Source organism: Rhinolophus sinicus, chromosome 17 (assembly GCF_057876585.1).
Source record: "Rhinolophus sinicus isolate RSI-liver-muscle chromosome 17, RSI-T2T, whole genome shotgun sequence".
NCBI classification, from domain to species: Eukaryota; Metazoa; Chordata; class Mammalia; order Chiroptera; family Rhinolophidae; genus Rhinolophus; species Rhinolophus sinicus.
The window spans coordinates 115,075,370-115,096,300 of record NC_142517.1 but is presented as its reverse complement, the minus strand read 5'-3'; the positions used below and the strand labels follow the sequence as shown (position 1 = coordinate 115,096,300).

The 20,931-nt window shown below is 38.1% G+C and overlaps 1 protein-coding gene across 1 annotated transcript in view; it reads right to left on the bottom strand.

The window, feature by feature from the left end:
• Window positions 1-220: 220 nt before the first annotated feature.
• Window positions 221-20,931, bottom strand: part of LOC109439996 (uncharacterized) — a 32,463-nt gene continuing 11,752 nt past the window's right edge. Inside the window, exons 3-5 of the mRNA XM_088794414.1 lie at window positions 19,960-20,086; window positions 19,580-19,675; window positions 221-4,710 (exon numbers count right to left, since the gene is read on the bottom strand). Coding sequence (XP_088650540.1) covers window positions 1,289-4,710; window positions 19,580-19,675; window positions 19,960-20,086 — 3,645 coding nt within the window. The 3' untranslated portion in view covers window positions 221-1,288. The remainder of the gene's footprint in view (window positions 4,711-19,579; window positions 19,676-19,959; window positions 20,087-20,931) is intronic.

Sequence of the window (20,931 nt, the reverse complement as noted above, 5' to 3'; positions counted from 1 at the left end):
AAATCTCATAAATCGACAAGGACCCAGAAATTCGGCACCAGAACAATATTCAAAAATAGCAGGCTGTCCAAAGTCAAACAGCATCAAGCTGACAGAAGCCAACAGAAGCAGCATATGGACTGTCACTCAGAAAAGGAAACAGAACAGGTCCAGAGCAGTTTCAGCTACTGCCTCGTACTATAAGCAGTAATGAAAGCTCCATTACATACTCATACAGATGTACCACATAGCTCAGTCACATTTATTGGTGTTCTCCAGAGTTGACGTTATTCTTCCATCTTTAAAACTTCACATTCCAGTGTTTGTATATAGGTGAATATTCTCTTCTATATTGTCTATAAATTTAATATTACATATAAATCACAAGTCTCGGTACATCACTTCTCGGTGAAGAATTTATCAAGTTTGAAACATGCATTTACCCAGGAAAAAATCTCATGCAATTTCAGTACACATTCAAAAATTATCACAGTATAAGATTTTATTTCATGTTTAATGAAATTCAATTGATGGTAAAGGCTTTTATGGTTTTCCTTCAGATATCTGATTTTTAATGAAGTCGTCTGATTATTCAGGACATTTGACAGAAGTCCTCTTCTTCATGTGTAGTCTCTGATGTACAATGATAGGTTGAGTTCTGACAGGTCTTCTGAGATTTTATTATATTTACAGCATTTCATCGCACTCTAACAGAGTTGCCTAAACTATATGCATCTGACCAACAGACACAAATCTGTAACAGCTCTACACAGTACAAACTTAATTCTTGCTTAAACAAACAAAAAACTGGTGAAGATCTGTTAGTGGGCAATTCTCTTTCACCCAATTATTCAGGTTCTAGCTTCCTTAAACTTGGGTGCTATGCTGAATACACAGGATCCAAGTTTGCCATGGAAATTTCTCCCTTCAAGTATAACACAGACAGCAGAAACATAAAGTGAGATTTTAAGGACAGTTTTAAATCAATAGCATCATATTCCATGAACAGACCCACATGGACTGGGAAATTTACACAAGCTAGGTACCTAGCACAAAAAGAAATAGCTAAAGGAAAAAAAATTGCCAGTCTATGTGTCATAAGCTTCTTCAGTGTCTCAGTGTCATGATTTCCTTTGGGATACTCGACATTCTCTGCTGTGCATTCTGTTGTGATATACTTTAAGAGCTGTCTTAGCGACAAAAGTTTTCCCACATTCACTCAATCATATGGTTTCTCCCATGTGTAAATTCTCTGGTGTACGTTGAGGGTTGAATTATCAGCAAAAGTTTTCCTACATTCATGACATCCTTAAGGTTTCTGCCGTCTGTGTATTCTCTGATGTTGTCTGAGGCTTGAATCTCGGGCAAAAGATTTCCCACATTCATTACATTCATAGGGTTTCTCCCCTGTGTGAATCCTCTGATGTACACATAACTGTGTCTTTCGGGAGAAAGTTTTCCCACATTCTTTACATTCATAGGGTTTCTCACCTGTGTGAATTCGCTGATGTGCACACAGCTGTGTCCTACGGGAGAAACTTTTCCCACATTCATTACATTCATAGGGTTTCTCACCTGTGTGAATTCTCTGATGTTCACACAGGTATGTCCTACGGGAGAAACTTTTCCCACAGTCACTACATTCATAGGGTTTCTCCCCTGTGTGAAGTTTCTGATGTAGACTAAGGCCTGAATGGTGGGCAAAACTTTTCCCACATTTACTACATTCATAGGGTTTCTCCCCTGTGTGAATTCTCTGATGTACACACAGGTTTCTCCTTTGGGAGAAAGATTTCCCACATTCCTTACATTCATAGGGCTTCTCCGTGTGAATTCTCTGGTGAATTCTCTGGTGTACCCTGAGGTTTGAATAGTCAGCATAACTTTTCCCACATTCATGACATTTGTAAGGTTTCTCCCCTATGTGATTTCTCTGATGCAATTTAAGGCTTGAACTATGGGCAAAAGTTTTCCCACATTCATTACATTCATAGGGTTTCTGCCCTGTGTGAATTCTCTGATGTACACGCAACTGTGTCCTTCGGGAGAAAGTTTTTCCACATTGTTTACATTCATAGGGTTTCTCCCCTGTGTGAATTTTCTGATGTGCACACAGGATTGTCTTTCGGGAGAAATTTTTCCCACATTCATTACATTCATAGGGTTTCTCACCCGTGTGAATTGTCCGGTGTTCACACAGGTGTGTCTTTCGGGAGAAACATTTCCCACATTCACTACATTCATAGCGTTTCTCCCCTGTGTGAATTCTCTGATGTTCATACAGGAATCTCTTTTGGGAGAAAGCTTTCCCACATTCATTACATTCATAGGGTTTCTCCCCTGTGTGAATTCTCTGGTGTATCCTGAGGGTTGAATTGTTAGCACAACTTTTCCCACATTCATTACATCTGTAAGGTTTCTCCCCTGTGTGAATTCTCTGATGTACACACAGGTTTCTCCTTTGGGTAAAAGTTTTCCCACATTCATTACATGCATAAGGTTTCTCCCCTGTGTGAATTCTCTGGTGTACCCTATGGGCTGAAGAATCAGCAAAAGTTTTTCCACATTCATTACATCTGTAAGGTTTCTCCCCTGTGTGAATTCTCTGATGTACACACAGCTGTTCCTTTCGGAAGAAAGTTTTCCCACATTCCTTACATTCATAGGGTTTCTCCCCTGTGTGAATTCTCTGATGCACATATAGCTGTGCCCTTCGGGAAAAAGTTTTCCCACATTCATTACAATCATAGGGTTTCTCCCCTGTGTGAATTCTCTGATGTAATTTAAGGGCTGAATTATGGGCAAAAGTTTTATCACATTCTTTACATTCATAGGGTTTCTCCCCTGTGTGAATCCTCTGATGTACTCTAAGGACTGAATTTTGGGGAAAAGTTTTACCACATTCTTTACATTCATAGGGTTTCTCCCCTGTGTGAATTCTCTGATGTAATTTAAGGGCTGAATTTTGGGCAAAAGTTTTATCACATTCTTTACATTCATAGGGTTTCTCCCCTGTGTGAATTCTCTGATGTACAGACAGGTTTGTCCTTCGGGAGAAAGTTTTCCCACATTCATTACATTCATAGGGTTTCTCCCCTGTGTGAATTCTCTGATGTAATTTAAGGGCTGAATTTTGGGCAAAAGTTTTATCACATTCTTTACATTCATAGGGTTTCTCCCCTGTGTGAATTCTCTGATGTACATACAGGTTTGTCCTTTGGGAGAAAGTTTTCCCACATTCATTACATTCATAGGATTTATCCCCAGTGTGAATCCTCTGATGTTTTCTAAGGACTGAATTTTGGGCAAAAGTTTTCCCACATTCATTACTTTCATTAGGTTCCTCTCCGGTGTGAATTCTCTGATGTTCTTTCAGCTGTTTCATCTTGGAGAATGACTTCCCACATTTTTTACTTTGATAGCGTTTCACCTCAGTGAGTGTTCTCTGGTGTACTAAAAGGACAGATTTCTTGAAAGATTTCCCAAATGCATTGTTGTTATCGTAAGGTTTTTTCCTTGTGTGAACTGTGAGATGTTCACTGAGGTTTGACGGCTGACAGGAAGTTTTCCTACATTCATTACATTCACAGAGATTGACTGCCATATGAGTAGTAGGACAATGAATAGTGTTTAAATTTAAACAAAAGGATTTCCTCCTTTCCTGACATTCATGCATTTTCTCCCCTGAGCGGGTCCTTTGATGCCGAATGTGTGCTTTCTTATAAAAGGATTTGTTGCATTCATTATTTTCAAATGACATCTCTCCCGTGTCACTCTCCTGATGTACACTGAGAAGTGAGTTTTCACATGAGTATTCCTCATATTTACCACAATGGTAGAATTTCTCTACTGTTTGAGTTCTCTGATGTATTGTAAAGTCAAATTCCTGGCAGAAGGTATTTGTACGTCCATTAGAAACACAGAACTTCTCTCCAGTTTGTATCTTCTGATGTACTAGATGGAATGAGCTCTGGCTCATATTTTCTTCACATTTACTCCATTCAAAATCACCCTGTCTTATGACAGTTTGCTGAGGTTGAGTGCAGAGTGAATTCTTGTTGAAGTTACTTCCAGTTTCATTACATTCATAGTTTATCATAGCCCTGCAATCTTTACTGAATTCCACAATGGTATTTTTGTCACAGGACCTCTCACATTCATTAATATCAAAGCATTCGTCTCTCGTGCCAGCTCTCTTTTGGTTAAACACAGTTGATTTATCACCGTTTTTCCTAAATTCATCACACTGACAGGACTCCTCTCCTGTTAGACAACTCTGTGTTGTAACACAGACAACAGTCTCATCATGTAAAACTTTTCCAAGTTCATTACATTCAAAAGGCTGCTCCAGACTTTGAAATTTCTGATGATATTCCTTATGACTGACTACGTTCACATTTTTATTATATTTGTACGACCGCTCTCCAGTATGAGTTGTCTCATGTTTAATATCAAGCTGCAACTTTTCACATACATTCATGTAATCAGTCTTCTTTCTTGAACAGTTTCTACCATTAACAATTAATTCGGAAACTTGTGGCAAATTCATTCTACGTGAGTCACATTTGCATGGCGTTTTTCCTGAAAATTCTGGTGTTATATCCAGATTAATTGGTTTTTCTATAACTTTCTGACCTTGTTTACTCAATGTTTTGTTGAATGCTACTTGCCACAGAGGTTTGTCTTGTTCTTCCTGGTTCCCTGCAATGTGGACATCAACTCTGTAATGTCCTAAAATGACAAAAATGGAAAACATCGTATGAATCTTACATTTCTTACCTAGAGGAGCTTATAGCCATGTTTTATCATGTATTGTATGGTTTCTGGTCATGCTTCCAAAATTAATAATTCATGCACACAGAGAGAAAAACAGGTACAGTCAGTATCCCTCTCTCTCTCCCCCTTCATCCATGTTGCTTAAAACAAACAAACACACAAACATAGGTGTGTGTTTAGTTCCACTCCTGGCCAAGATGGAGCGGCCCCATTCTACCCAGGTCCTTCCCCTTTCAAATGGAAATCCCTGGAAAAAATTAACAAACAAATAAAGATGCTACAAAATGGAAAGATGGTGAACTCTTGGACTTAAGAAATGACATCGAAGAGAATTCCAAGATTTTCTTTCTACTTCCCATATACCTTATATGGGGGTACTCAAGTGCTGGAGAAGCCTGTAATCCAAGCCAAGAAGAGGCAAACACAAAAGAGCTCCACGAAAATACTGTATCTTCTAGACAAAGATATCAGAAAAAGGTGATCTAACAGAACAGAAATACTTTTTCACAATACTCATCACACTCAAACCCCTTTCCCCACAACCACCCCAAAAAATACAAAAAAAAAAAAAGAAAGAAAGAAACTCTTCCCAGTGGTTCTACTACAGATATAAAGAATTTCTACCCACTTGCAAAATTTTCCTTGGGCCAAACCAAGACCTCATACGAAAGATTATGAAGAATCCTGAGAAATTTCCATTCATAAGATATTCTGGGAGTTGGTCATAGCAGCTACTGACAAAATTCCACCTGGAAACATATTCCTAAGTACTCTATGAAATCTGCATGGGAAGAACAAATCTGTTCATTTACGGCACTCGTGCACAACTCATAGGAGAACAAAAGAAGGAAAGAAAGAAGCCCAGAAAAAAGAAAACAGGCAGGAAGACACGGTAGGCCCCACACTACAGTTAGAAGAGATAAAGTAGCACTTGTGAAAACCATACCTTCAAAAGCCAAAGACACAATATATTAAAAAATGAGCTGAATTCAAATTATATTAAAATGTACATACATTGTTCATCAGGACAGACCACATTCTGGGCTGTTAAGAAAACATTTTACAATTATAAACAACAAAAATCATATAGTGTAACCTCAAGCCATAGAGAAAGCATACTAAAAATCAGCAACACTAAGTTATCTGGAAAAATGCAAGATAATTCTATATTTATACAATTCCACTTAAACCATTAGTCAAAGGGGACGTCTCACAGAAGAACCTTAAGATATATTGAGGGGCATTACCTCAAAGAAATGGCAGCGTGAGGAGTGCTTCCTGAAATCTCCCCCGGAAGATACAACAAATTGAACAGCAATAATTCAACAAAAGATTCCCTGTGCAGCACACAGGCACATCTGAGAGATCCACAAATCAAATCACCTGAAGGAGGGCAAATGTGTGAGCAGGGGAGAAGGGAAGGAGGAAGTGCTACTAGGATGTGGGTCGCAGGTCACACAATGCAGACCAGAGCTTGCTGCGGGTTTCAGGAGAGAAAAGAATTTGGCCTGCAAGTGCACCCACTATGGCCCACAGTCCTGATTAAGGGAGCAGCATATAACACAGCTGAACCCAGCACTTGCAGCAGAGACCTCAGAACAAAGACTGACTACTCATACAGAAGGGTGAGAAAGGTGGTTTAAGCCCTCAGTACCAGGCAGAAAACAGAAAACAAAGACCCAGAGCCTGGCTTCCTCCTGCCAACCCTCCCAGAGCTTGCCATTCCCCCACCCTCCCAGTATTAGAAGCTCCAGAAGAAACAGTAGAAGTCTCAGATTAAAGAACAGAATATCTACAATCCTGAGAACTGCAGCACCGCAGGTACAGGCTCACAGCACAACTAATCCTGGTGAAAGGGAAGGAACTATAGGGGCAAGATAATTGTGGGCTGGTAGTCACCATTGTTCAAAGCCACAAAGGAACTAGCCACCTCTCACAGCCCACCCCACCTCCACCTTTCTAGGAGGATTACAGGTGGGGCAACCAGAGCCACAGAGACACACAGGCTCTGCATCGGGCTGCAGGGGGAGCACTGGGACTCCAGAAGCTCAGCATGCTATTATCTTTCACATTCCGCCATGGAGGCAGTGCCCTGAGATCCAGGCGACCCATTCACAGAAAAGCGCACCTTCCAGGGAACCCCCCATCATATGAGAAGCGAGAACAGTGCAAGAGAAAATATAATGCCACAGCATGAGAGAAAATAAGAGGCTGCAATCAGAGAGAAAATAAAACATTCTGCCAACACCTACTGGAGGCAAAAGAAAGACCTCCTTATATCAACTGCAGATGCCCAGGAAGTGTAATAATAATTCATTAATTGCCACGAACAACCAAGGTACCAAGGCAGCTCAGAAAGACAATGAAGTCTCCAGAAAGTGAACTCAAAGACAGGGAAATATGTGACTTAAATAACAGTGAATTCAAGATTGCAGTTCTGAAAAAACGAGATGCAGGAGAACACAGACAGGCTAATGAACTCAGAAACACAATCAAAGAACAAAATGAACTTCATCACAAAAGACTGAAAATTTATAAAAGAACCAAACAGAAATTCTGGAGATGAAAAACTGAAGAAAAGAAATGAAGAATGAAATAGCCAGCTTAGGTAATAAGAGCTCACCAGATGGAGGAAAAAAATTAGTGACACCGAAAATAGAAATCTGTAAATGACACAGATGGAAGAAGACAGAGACTTGAATTTAAAAATAATGAAAGACCTCTACAAGAACGTTCTGACTCTATCAGAAAGAGCAGCAGAAGAATAATGGGCATACCAGAAGGAGAAGAAAGGGAGAAGGGAACAGAGAGTATATTCAAACAAACAGTTGACATGAACTTCCCAAACTTGTGGAAAGATCTGGATCCTTGAATGCAAGAAACAAATAGAACACCTAATTACCTCAACCCAAACAGGCCTTCTCCAAGGTTCATTGTGTTGAAGTTGTCAAAAATTGATGGCAAAGAAAGAATTCTCAAGGCAGCCAGGGAAAAGAGGACAGTAACCTACACAAGAAAGCCCGTGAGAGTTTCTCAGCAGAAACTCTACAGGCCAGGAGGGAGTGGAATCAAATATTCAAACTATTGAAAGAAAGAAATTATGACCCAAGAATAATATATCCAGCAAAGACATCCTTTAGATATAAAGGAGGAATAAAGACATTTTGTGACATACAGAAGCTGTGGAAATTTCCAATACACGACCTACATTACAGGAAATACTGAAAGAGACAATTTGTCCTGAAACGAACAAACAAAAAAAGAATACCAAACAATGAGTTGTATTATGAACAGACAGACAGAAGTAGGAAATGGTAACCACTGCACAAAACAGGGCACTATACACTTAGATATAACATAAATGGTAAAAAAGAAACATATATTAAAAAGGCAATAAGAATAAAAGACAACTTGCTACTGCAACTCAGAAATCAACTAACAGTATTAAGTAGGGATAACTTGCAACAACAAAAACATAAAAGGGGACAGTGTAAAGCTCTGAACCTACAAAGGGGAATGGAGATAAGACACATGATGCAGAAAAAAGACTACTGTAAGTATGAAACTTGCTAATACGTAAATTTAATAGTAAACACTCAAAAAAATAAAAATCCAGAACTGAAATATGTAACATAAAAAAAGAGGGAAAAAGCATAGAATATCACCACACTGAAATACCAAGACAGTAACGAAAAGGCAACGAAACCATGGAGAGACACAGTCTTACCAGAAAATCAAAGACAGAATGATAGGAAATCCTCATATATCAATCATCACCCTACACGTAAATGGAATGAACTCACCAAGAAATAAGCAGAGTAGCAGACTGGATCAAAAAACAAAACCTATCCATATGTTGCCTCCAAGAGACACATCTCAGCTACAAGGACAAATACAGACTCAAAGTGAAAGGGTGGAAATTGACAGTCCAAGCAAATGGTAACCAGACAAAAGCATGTGCACCCATACTGATATCAGATGAAACAGACTTCAGGGTGAAAAGGTAACAAGAGACAAAGATGGACATTTCATAATGATAAAGGGGACAATACAACAAGAAGACATAACAGTCATCAATCTTTATGCCCCCAATGAGGGAGCACTAAAATATACAAGGCAACTATTAACAGAACTGAAGAGAGAAATTGACCAAAACACAATTATACTAGGGGACCTAAATACATCCTTGACAGCTATGGATAAATCAATAAAATAGAAAATAAAGAAATATCAGCCCTAAACAACACACTAGATGAAATGGACATAATTAACATGTATAGAGCACTTCATCCTAGAACACCAGACTGTCTAGTGTACCTAGAACATCTAGTGTACGCAGAACATTCTCAAGGATAGACCATCTATTGGGACATAAAACCAGCCTCAGCACATTTAAGAACACTGAAATCATACTGAGAATATTCTCTGATCACAAGGTTTTGAAATTGGACATCAACTGCAAAAAGATAGCAGGAGAAACCCCAAACGTATGGAGATTAAACAACATGCTTTTAGAGAACAACTGGGTCAAAGAAGAAATAAGAGGAGAGATCAAAAGATACATAGTAACAAATGAGAATGAAAACACATCCTATCAAATTTATTGGGATGCAGCTTTTCCAGGAGGGACACACCTTAGTGAAGTTGAGGAAAGAGTTTTAAGAAGAGTCCATCAGAGAATGGTTACGGCCACAGCGGCCTCTTTGGAATAAGACTTACTTGTAGCATTCTTATTCTTTTGGTGTCAGATTTTATTAGTGTAGTATTGGGGCAGGGGAGGGGGACATCAGGAGAAAAGGACAGCCCCTGACCCTGTGGAGTTGGTATTACATAAGCAGTCCTAGTAGTGCCATGCTTTGGAAAAGCGATCAGATGTTTCTGCGTAAACTAGAGTAAAAGGATGTGCTGGACCTGGAAATTCCCCTTGAGAAGGAGACCAGCTGACGCCGTAACAGACCAGCTGAATTGCATTCCCTTGAAATGCAACCAAGTTGGGTTTCTAAACGAGGTTCAGAAATTACTGATAATGGCCTCATGTTCAGACCTGGCTTTTGTTGTTGTTGTTGTTGTTGTTACGTAGTAGTAGCGTTAGTCAATAATCATGCCTCTCCTCCGCACAAACTCACTTAACCTAAGGCATGGAGACTGTAATTTGGGAGATGAAGACTCCAGCTTAAGGCAACCGTGGATACATATGAGTCGAGCTTTTGTTCTATCTGCCGAGGTGATCATAGCCTTTGGGCAGAGCGAGTCGGGATGTCTGTGAGGTTGTTGGTTGGGACCAACAGAGGCACGATTCCTTGTGTGCTGCTGCCCGGGGAGGCTTGCCCGCCCTAAGGCACGCCGCCGGCTGCAGGGAGATCCATGCTGTGGTGGGCCCACAGCAAAACAGAAAGAGACATGGCTTCTGGAAGGTCCCGGGGGACCTCAGGGTGGCCAGAAGGGTTATTTTACTTAAAGTTCCCAAAGAAGCCTATCTCAGGGTACTCCAGTCACAACGTTCGTAGAGTAGATGGGGGAAACTGACAAGCTCTCACCTCATTCTGGAGGCAGGTCCCATGGGTGTCTCGTGTTTTTAAGTTTGAAAATCAACTGAAGCCTGTTTATGCGACTCAGGGGGACCTGCACCAGGGACCGCTGACTTTGCTCCGAAGCTGAGCAGGGAACACCCAGCTAACGTGGAGCTTTACTGCTTAAACTCCCAATGTGTCTGTCAGGAAGCGGCCTCTATGTGCTGGGTCCTACGGAGCTAGTGCATCCGAGGGTCCTGGCAGAGGGCCATGGGTACGCCGGCTTTGGACCAAATCTTACCAGGTGCTGCCAGAAGGAGAGAAGGAGGGAGGCCAAGAGTCTGAAAGGCAAAGGAGTGGGCTGCTCAGGTTTGCACCCCCATCTTCCCACTAGAATTTTTGTAATAGAAGGCAAAATATGCCCAGAGAGCCTGCACTTTCATTTAAGAACAAAACTCTAGCAAAGACTTGGAAATACTTCAGTAATGTGCATTGTTACTTCAAAACATTTTGACCGATGCTGGGTGAGTTTGTTAAAATGGCATAAATTAAATTCAGCTGTATATTTCCCATTACTCAATAGGCTTATTTAAGTAGTTAAAAACAATCCTTTAGTAGCTCAAATGCTGACTTATTGAGCAATAAGTGGCAATTTACAACTTAAAGAAATGAGCTCTAATTGCTGCAAGTTTATGAAAGAGCTGCTAACTCCATTAATATGAAGCATTTTCTTTCAAATTGTCATCTGAACAAACACTGGGCTTCTTAAATCCGGCTGTAATTAGCTTTTAAGTATCCTATTAAACCTCTTCACCTTTCAGGCCATCAATTCAAAAAGCCCCCTTTTAAAAATATATATGTGAGTTGCTTTTTAAATTGAGGTTATTAAAGTAATCAAGTGTCTTTTCCCTCCACCCCCAAAACAAGTTGGGGATGCAGCGAAAGCAGCAATAAGAAGGAAATTCATATCACTACAGGCCTACCTCAAGAAAGAAGAAAAATCCCAGATACACAACCTCATGTTACACCTGAAAGAACTAGAAAAAGAAGAACAAATGAAACCCAAAGTCAGAAGGAAATATTAAAAATCAGAGCAGAACTAAATGAAATAGAGAAAAGACAAAAAAATTTAATGATTTTTTGAAAAGATAAATAAAATTCATCAAAAATGATTCTTTGAAAAGATTAATAAAATTGACAAACCCTTGGTTACACTCACTAAGATAAATAGAGAAAAGACACAAAGAAAATCAGAAATGAAAGAGGAGAAGTTACCATGGATGTAACAGAAATACAAAGGATCATCCAAGAATACTATGAAGGACTATATGCCGTCAAATTCAAAATTAATAGAAGAAATAGACAAGTTCTTAGAAACACGTAGCCTCCTTAGACTGAATCAGGAAGAATTGTAAAATCTAAGTAGACTGATCAACAGTAAGGAAATTGAATCAGTTATCTAAAACCTTCCCAAAAGTAAAAGTCCAGGAACAGACGGCTTCACTAGTGAATTCCACCAAACATTCAGAGGATTTACACCTGTCCTCAAACTCTTCCCCAAAAATGAAGATGAGGCAATACCTCCTAATTCATTTTGAGGCAAACATTACCCTGATACCAAAACCCAGTAAAGATAAAACTAGAAATGTAAATTACATATCAATCGATATCTCTGACGACTACAGATGCAAAAATACTAAACAAAACTCTAGCAAATCGAATACAACAATGCATTAAAAACAATATACATCATGATCAAGTGGGTGGGGAGCACAAGGATGGTTCAACATACAGAAATTGATCAATGTAATACACCACAAAAACAAAATAAAAGATAAAAATCATATGATTAAATCCATAGATGCAGAAAAATCATTTGACGAGAGACAACATCAATTTACATTTGAAACAATAAAATTGGTATAGAGGAAAAATATCTTAACATAATACAGGCCATATACGACAAACCCTCGGCTGATATCATAATTTATGGTATACAACTGAGGCCCTTCACTCTACATTCAGGAACAGACAGGGTTGTCACATATCACCACTGTTATTCAACATAGTATTGGAAATCTCAGCCAGAGCAATCAGGCAAGAGAAAGAAATAAAAGGCATCCAAATTGGGAATGAAGAAGTTTAACTGTCAATTTTTTCAGATGACATGATGCTTTATGTGAAAAACCATAAAGACTCCTGGAAAATCTATTAGAACAACAAATGAATACAATAAACTTGCTGGCTATAAAATCAACATGCAAAAATCCATTGCATTCTTATATATTAAGAGTGAAATCTCAGAAAAAGAAATTTAAAGAAAAACAAAAACAAAAACAATTCCCTTTGCAATTGCAACAAAAAGAATAATACACCACAGAATAAGAATAATACACCACAGAATAAACTTAACAAATGACGTAAAGGATCTACACACTGAAAATTATAAGACATGTTTAAAGAAACTGAAGAAGATGGAAAGAAATGGAAAGACATTCCGTGTTCATGGATTGCAAGAATCAACATAGTTAAACTGGCCTTATTCCCCAAAGCAATATGTAGATTTAATGGAATCCCCATCAAAATCCCAATGGCGTTTTTTAAACAAATAGAACAAAAAAATCATCAGATTTGTATGGAATCACAAAAGACCCTCAACAGCCAAAACAATCCGAAGAAAAAATAATGCTGAAGGTATCATACTCCCTGACTTCACCTTGTACTACAGGGCAACAATAATCAAAACAGCATGGTATTGGCAGAAAAATGGACACACAGACCAATGGAATAGAATTGAGAACCCAGAAATAAGCCCACATAAACATGGACAGATAACTTTTGACAAAGGAGCCAAAAACTTACAATGGAGAAAAGACAGCGTCTTTAATAAATGGTGTTGGGAAAACTGCGAAGCCACATGCAAAAGAATGAAACTGGACTGCTATCTGTCACCGTGTACCAAAATTACCTCAAAATGGATCAAAGATCTAAACATCAGACCTGAAACAATAAACTGCACAGAAAAGAGCACAGGTACTAAACTTATGGACCTTGGGTTCAAAAAGGATTTTATGAATTTACCTCAAAAGCAAGGGAAGCAGAGATTATTATGCTATGCGAAATAAGTCAGACAGAAAAAGTCAGGAATCATATGACTTCACATGTATGTGGGCTATAAATCTGAAGGCAACAAGGGAACACGACAAACAAATAAAGAAACAAAAACTCAGATACACAGAATAGTTTAGTGGTAGGAAGATGGGGGAGAAAGAAGAGGGTAAAGTGGGTCAAATATATGGTGTTGGAAGGAGAACTGACTCTGGGTGGTAAACACACATTGTGATACATACACACATACACACACACACATATATATATGTATATACGTATATATATATATGTAGTATATATATGTATTACAGAATTGTACACTTGAAACATATGTAATTTTACTAACCATTGTCACCCCAATGAATTTTAATTAAAAAAAGATATTTTGAAGTAAATGAAAATAAAAACCGTTCAAAACATAGAAATCTGCAGCATGCAGCTGAAATATCACTCCAAGATAAATTTATAGCTCAGATATTTCCCATTAGAAATAAAAGACCTCTGACTAGTTCCATAAGCTTCTACTTTAAGAAAATATACAGAGAGGGTAAATCTAAAATAAAAGGAAGGAAATAATAAGGATTAGAGAATGAAATTGAAAACAGAGAAAAATTGAGCAAACCAAAGCTTACTCCTTTGAATAGATTTATTTTTAAATGATAAAAACCAACGCAGAAAAAAATGAGAAAACATATGATCAATATCAGAAATAAAAGCAAGACGGGATATAACTGCTGACACAACTGACATTAAAGAGATAATAAAGAATATTAAGAGAAACTCTTATGCCCATAAATTTGACTATTTACATGAAATGGACACATTTCCTAAAAACAAAAACCTACCAAAATATCTCAGGCAGAAAGAAACAACCCAAAGAGATCTATTAAAGAAATTGAATATGTGCTCAAAATTATGTAGTTCAAAAAGCAGCTCCAGGAGTACATGGTGTCAACTAGTGAATTCTACCAAATATTTAAATCAGAAACAATGCCACTTTTACCTAATTTCTTTGAGAACATTCAAGATGTGGGAATGTTTCCTAAATCATTTTATAAGCCCTAAATTACCCTCATAGCAAAACCAAATAAACACAATTCAAGAAAAAAAGAAAAAGAAAACCCTACAGACCAATACAATATCCTTCATGATATAAACGTAAAAATACTGAAAAACAGTAGCCTAAAGAACACAACAATATATAAAAATAAAGAAATCAGTATGAAGTGGGATTTAGCCCAAGAATGCAAACTGTTGCAATATTCAAAAGTTAATCCATGTAATCCATCATATAAATAACTGAAAGAATTAAAACCATACAATTATATACATTAAGATAACAAAAATATAGCACTAAATTCAAAATCCATTCATTGACCTAATAAAAGGAATCTACAAAAAGCCTATTGCTAACATCATACTTAAGAGTGAGACTGACTGCCTCAACCCTAAGACTGGGAAAAAAGACAAGGATGTTCACTCTCAGCATTTCTAGTTAAGAGGGAAATGGAAGTTCTACCAATGCAACATGACAAGAACAAAAATGAAAGATACAAAGTAAGTCTACAAAGAAAAATCACAAAAGATCTTTAAAAAAAGCTCCTTGAACTGATAAGTGTTTTCAGCAAAAGCAAAATACAAAGCCAACATACAGAAGCCAACACAATACAAATATGATCCACTGCAATCTGAAATCGAATAAACATAATTTACCATACATACAACATGTGCGCACGTGAATACACACACACACACACACACACACACACACACACACACACACGGTATCTCTATGCTGAAAACTACTGACGAAAATAAATCATAAAGAAATCAAGGAAATCCTAAATAAATGGAGAGGTATATGTTATTTATGGATTGGAAGGCTAAGATGTCAATTCTCTTTAATTTGATCTATAGATTCAATGCAATCCCAAATGAAAGGCCAGCATGCTTTTTTTGTAAATATCAAGAAGCTCATTTTAAGATTGTACAGATGAAAGTTGGTGGACTCACATTACCTTTTCAAGAATTAATAAGCTACTGTAATGTAGGTAATGTGCTCTTGGCATAAGGATATGTAGATGAATAAAAAAGAATAGAGATTCCATAGAAATGTACAATCTAAGACACAGAATTATATAAAATATATACATAGGCAGAAATATACAAACATTCCCATCTGTTTTCTAAGATCTTGCAAATGCTGTTCAATGAAAAAATGATAATCTTTTCAACACATGAGGGTACAATAACTGGATTCCCTCCTCAAAAATTTAAACTAGACATATACCTCACATTTTCTATAAAACTGAATACCAAATAGATCACAAAGGATAAAATGTGAAATTTAAAAATTTCTGGGCAAAATGTAGGAATAATCTGTATTCCTTTGAGTTCCATTGTTTCTAGACGGAACAACAAAACCATGGTCCTTAGAGAAAATTGAAGAATTGAGCTTTATGAAAATTGATGTTCAGTTTTAGCCAGCTTCCTCATACCACCCCAACAGAAGTGGGGTGCAGCTTCACTACTGCCAAGTCGGGAGACAAGTCCAGGTTCCCCACTAAACGTCTGTTGACACCCAGGAGTTGGAGAAGATGCCACTTGAACACAGGGCAGGGGTGAGAGAGATCAGGCCCCCACAGGCCTCCTATTGGCACCCAGTGTTTCATCAGGTGCCAAAGTCCCTTGCTCATCTTCACTCTTCTTTCCATCTTTCAGAATCTTCCCATATATATTAGGTGGGTACAAAAGTAACTGCAAAAACTGCAATTACTTTTGCAACAACGTAATATATACACACAAACATGTATAGATGTACTATGAGTACAACATGATTAACTGAATTTAGTGGGTTAAGTAGGAAGGAATATATTTACTCCATCTTTTCCCTGGTTAAGCCTCTTTTATATCCTATTAATTCCTTCCCTAAGCACAGTTATGAGCATGGTTTCTTTATCATCATATAGACTATTTCCAGTTTTGCTTTGAAAATCCGGTCATTAAGCCACCTGAATCCAATATTTTAGTTCTCATCCATAAGGTTACCTCACAATTCTTTCTCCACTGCTCTGTGGGGCTAGTGCCATGTGTTGAAGACCAATTGTCTATGAAACACGTTTTTTCCTCAGCTTTCTTTTCTGTTTAGCTAATTTATTACACTATTCCACCACGAGCTGCACACTACTTAACTACTCAGAGCTTTACATAAATCCTTGATATCTGCCAGAGTAAGTTCACTCTATTTTATGATGGGATTTAGTTTGACATTACGTTAAATCTTCACAAATACATACCCAGTTGAGTTTTTTATATAAAAAGGGCTTCTTTTGTTAAGGTTACCTAAGTTTCACCCATTTTATTCTTTTTTATTCTAAGAACACTCTACAATTTCTATGTTTTCCAGTTTATTATTAATTTCACTTTTATATTCTTCTGCTTTTATTTAGTATACTTTTGTTATTGTTCTCACTTAATCTATTAATATAAATACGACACTACAAATTTATCTCTATTCACTTATTTAGCTATATCTTAAGGTTTCTAATACACATTTATTTTTATTTTATAAATGCCATGCAATTTTGGAATTGATTTCCTTTGCTATACATTGTTTAAGAGATAATTCTTTACATTTCCATATTGAAAGTTTTCCGTTTCTTCATTTTATCATTAGTTACTAGATTTATCAAACTAAGTTGAGAGAATATTTGTGGTGATTCTAATTTGCTGGGGTTGGTTACTGTTTTCTTTTTAGACTAAAACTATATTCATACAATCTTATTATTCCGTGGGAATTTAAATGGCTTGTGCTTTGATTTCAGCATACACATGCACAATACATTTCACTGTAATACAAATAGCGTTCATAGCCTCTATAGACATACATGTTTAATATCCACAGTATTTCTTCCTTTATCAGATGAGGTACAGCAGGACCTCAAGTAACTTCCTTTCATTAAACATCATTTCGTGACAACACTGATGACAACAAAAAAACTGATTCCCAGCCAGGGCCAGTGTCGGCGCTGAGTGGCCCCTTCTCCCCATGTCTGTGTGGGGTTTCTCTGGGTACTCTCGCTTCCTCTCACATCCCAAGATGTGTATCTTATGTGAAGTGGCGTGTTTACGCTACCCCCAGTCTGACTGAGAATGGTGTGTGTGATGCTCCCTACAATGGAATGGCGTCCTGTCCACGGTGGGTTCCAACCTTCAGCCCCCAGCTGCCGGGATAGGATCCGGCCACCTTTCCAAGCAGGTTGGAAAATAATCATTAATCTTTCTTAAATCTATGTATAGCTCTCACTTACATGAATGTTTAATGTTAGAAGTGCTTTGGATCTTTATGTAGAAGTTTGCTGATGTGTTTGATCTAGGAATTTAACCATTGTTTATATCCATTAGCCTATGATACAGGTGGTTTCACTATAGGTCATTTCACTTAAATTCAGTTTTCAAGAATGTATCGACATCCTTAATGGAAGACTTACTATCTATTAGAATCTCCTAGTTAAGTGAATTCTAAGTTCTTAGAAATCCATTACATTGTGTTTTTGTGTTTTATGATCATTGATATCACACAGTTCGGTGCAGTCTTTCAAATGTTTACAGGCTCCCGTTAACCTGTGCTATTGCACTAGAGGGCCCTCTTTAAGTTAATGAATATATTGCCGAAATTCAAACCTGAGCGATAACAGAACAGTAAACCCTAAGTTGTTTTATTTTTAGTGACTTAATAACTCTACCACTCTTTTATTACAATCTTTCTAAGATACTTGTTTGGGGATATCCTTTTTAGCCAATAAGCATGAACCAATCATTTCTGTTTAGTGACTGTGAAATATGCTTCATCTAACTTATGTCAGTCTTTCTTACCCTGTTTAACACTGGCTGCACAACAAAGTTTCAGTAAGAACACTTATTTAAGATGATTTTACTTTTTGTTTGAGGAATTACATTGAAAACAAAACTTCTGAAATTCCTCGAATTGTTTTAGTAGCTGAGACAAAGGCCAATAAGCACAAGAAAAGATGTGTAACATCATTAGTGATCAGGAAAATTGTTATGGACTAAACTGTGTCTTCCCCAAACTCTTATTTTGAAGCCCTAGCCCCCAATGGAACTGTATTTGGAGATGAGACATTTAGGGAGGTAATGAAGGCTATGTGAGGTAATACAAATGGGTCCCCAATTCTATAGAACCGGAGTCCTTATAAAAATAGGAAGAGTCACCAGAGCTCTTTCTCTGTCCATGCGTGCACAGGGGAAAGGCCATCTGAGGACATGGTGAGACAGGACGAGAGACCTCACCAGAGATCAATCATGCTGGTCCCCTGATCTTGGACTTTCAGCCTCCAGAGCTGTGAGAAATAAATTTCTGTTATTTAAGCCACCCAGGCTATGGTATTGTGTTATGCCAGCCCAGCTGACTAACACAGAAATGCAAATCAACACCTCAGTGATACAGCCTCTCACATCCACTACTACGGCTAAAATCGAAATGTAAGATAATAAGTGCTGCCGAAGATGTGGAGGAATCGGAACCCTCACAGGCTGTCGTAGGAACGTAAAATGGTACAGGTGAGGAAAACAGTCTGGCAATTCCACAGTTAACACAGAACCCAGCAATTCCAGTCCTAGCGAGGAACTCAAGGGAAACAAAAGCATATGGCCACGCAAAAAGTATGTAAATGAATCATATCAGCTTTACTCAATAATAGCCAAAAGGTGGAATCCCAAGTGTCCAATGACTGATGAATAAACAAACAAATGTGGTATATCCACATAATTAAATATTATTTTGTAATTAAAGAATGAAGTACTAATACACCTAACAATATGAACCTTGTGATGGAAACTGAAAGAATCCAATCACAAAAGAACATATAATGTGTAATTCCATTTGTATGAAATGTCCAGAATAGCCAAATCTATAGACACAGAAAGATCGATGGTTGCTAGGGCTGGAGGGGACAGGACATAGGGAGGTGACAGCTAACGGTGAAGAAAACTGACTGTAGTGATGTTTACATATATCTATCAATATATTAAAAGCCAGTGAACTGTACACCTTAAATGCATGAATTGTGTGATATGTGACTTACATCTTAATAAAGCTGTTTCAAAAGAAAAACAAATGTCTGAAGTGCTTCCCTCTAAGGTCTAACTACCCCTGGAGATTCCTTCTGTCCGCGCTCACTCACCTGGGTACCTCTGGTTTAGGAATTCTTCCTCTAAGGACCACAGCTCTTCCCCTTGCTCCAACTTGAAGATCACCTGGGGTTTGGTAATGCAATACCCTGTGAACGCAACAATTGAGGGGATATGTAGACCCGATCCAAGGGCTTTCTAGTTTCTGACTGTGGAGAAAGATGCAGCAGCAACAGCAAAATGAAAGCACCGTTTGCTGCTTTCAATGGGAAAGTAATGACACAAGCGTTGCTTGTTTCTCTAAAGGTTTTAGTTACCTAGGCCATGTAATCAAAAGCTTGAATAACACTAATCTCTATAGAAGGTTCATGTGCTTTGATGTTAAAAAAAGGAATTGTATTGCAGAGGGAGTCAGATGGTAAGGTCTGCTCACCTACGGAGACCAGGTGGCTGTAGTTCTCCAGCATCACATCTCTGTAGAGGGCCCTCTGAGCGGGGCCCAGGTACGGCCACTCCTCCTGGGTGAACTCCACAGTTACGTCTTCGAATGACAGGGATCCCTGTGGTAACACATTTTGTTCAAAAGGTCAGAATTAATTAACTGACACAGCACATACCTTTGAAAACTAGTATTCTGCTGTTTACGCTAAAGGCTCTAAAAAAAATATGTATAAAGAATGTTGATTTTTTAATCTAATTTGTCTTTAACTTTGGAGTTACTCAATTAGTTGAAAAGCTTTTTAATATAACATACTTAACGTACACATTTATGAATTATAGATTTTTAAGACAAAAAAAATTCAGTACAAAGAGAAGTCCTGCAATTCTTCTACATCTCAAGAGACTGTCCTAGAGAATTCTAGGACATTCAATCCCTCCATGGACACCACTGCCATCAATGATCAGAGTCAAGAGACACATGGAAGCTGTAGAGATAACATACCTGCCTGAACTTCTGTCTAAATGAATGTATGATATATAAATCTAGAGCTTATGAAGAGCAAAGCACAACTTACCAAGGCCTTGGAATCACAGAACCTGTATAAGACAACTGTGTACAGTGAAGTAACAGCAGTGGATATAAGGTAGGGATGAAATCACAGAGCAGAGGCAGCACCCAATGTGGTAACTACTTTCTTATACAGCTACCCAGTCAAGCAACAAGAGCAGCTTCTTCAATGCTGGGGGCAAATACTGATATGGGGCCATAAAATGAAAAAACAGTGGTAGATTTTCAGTGAGACAGATCTGGTCTTGTTGCTCCCGAACGTCTGTGGAACATGAAGCTGGAACTGTCCCTTAAACTAGCACACAAATGGGTGTAGAACACAGAGGGGGGTCCAGGATGAAGACAAGCATTAAGGAGTTAGGAGCGCTTTGGGTGGTAACTGAAGGTTTCAGAGGC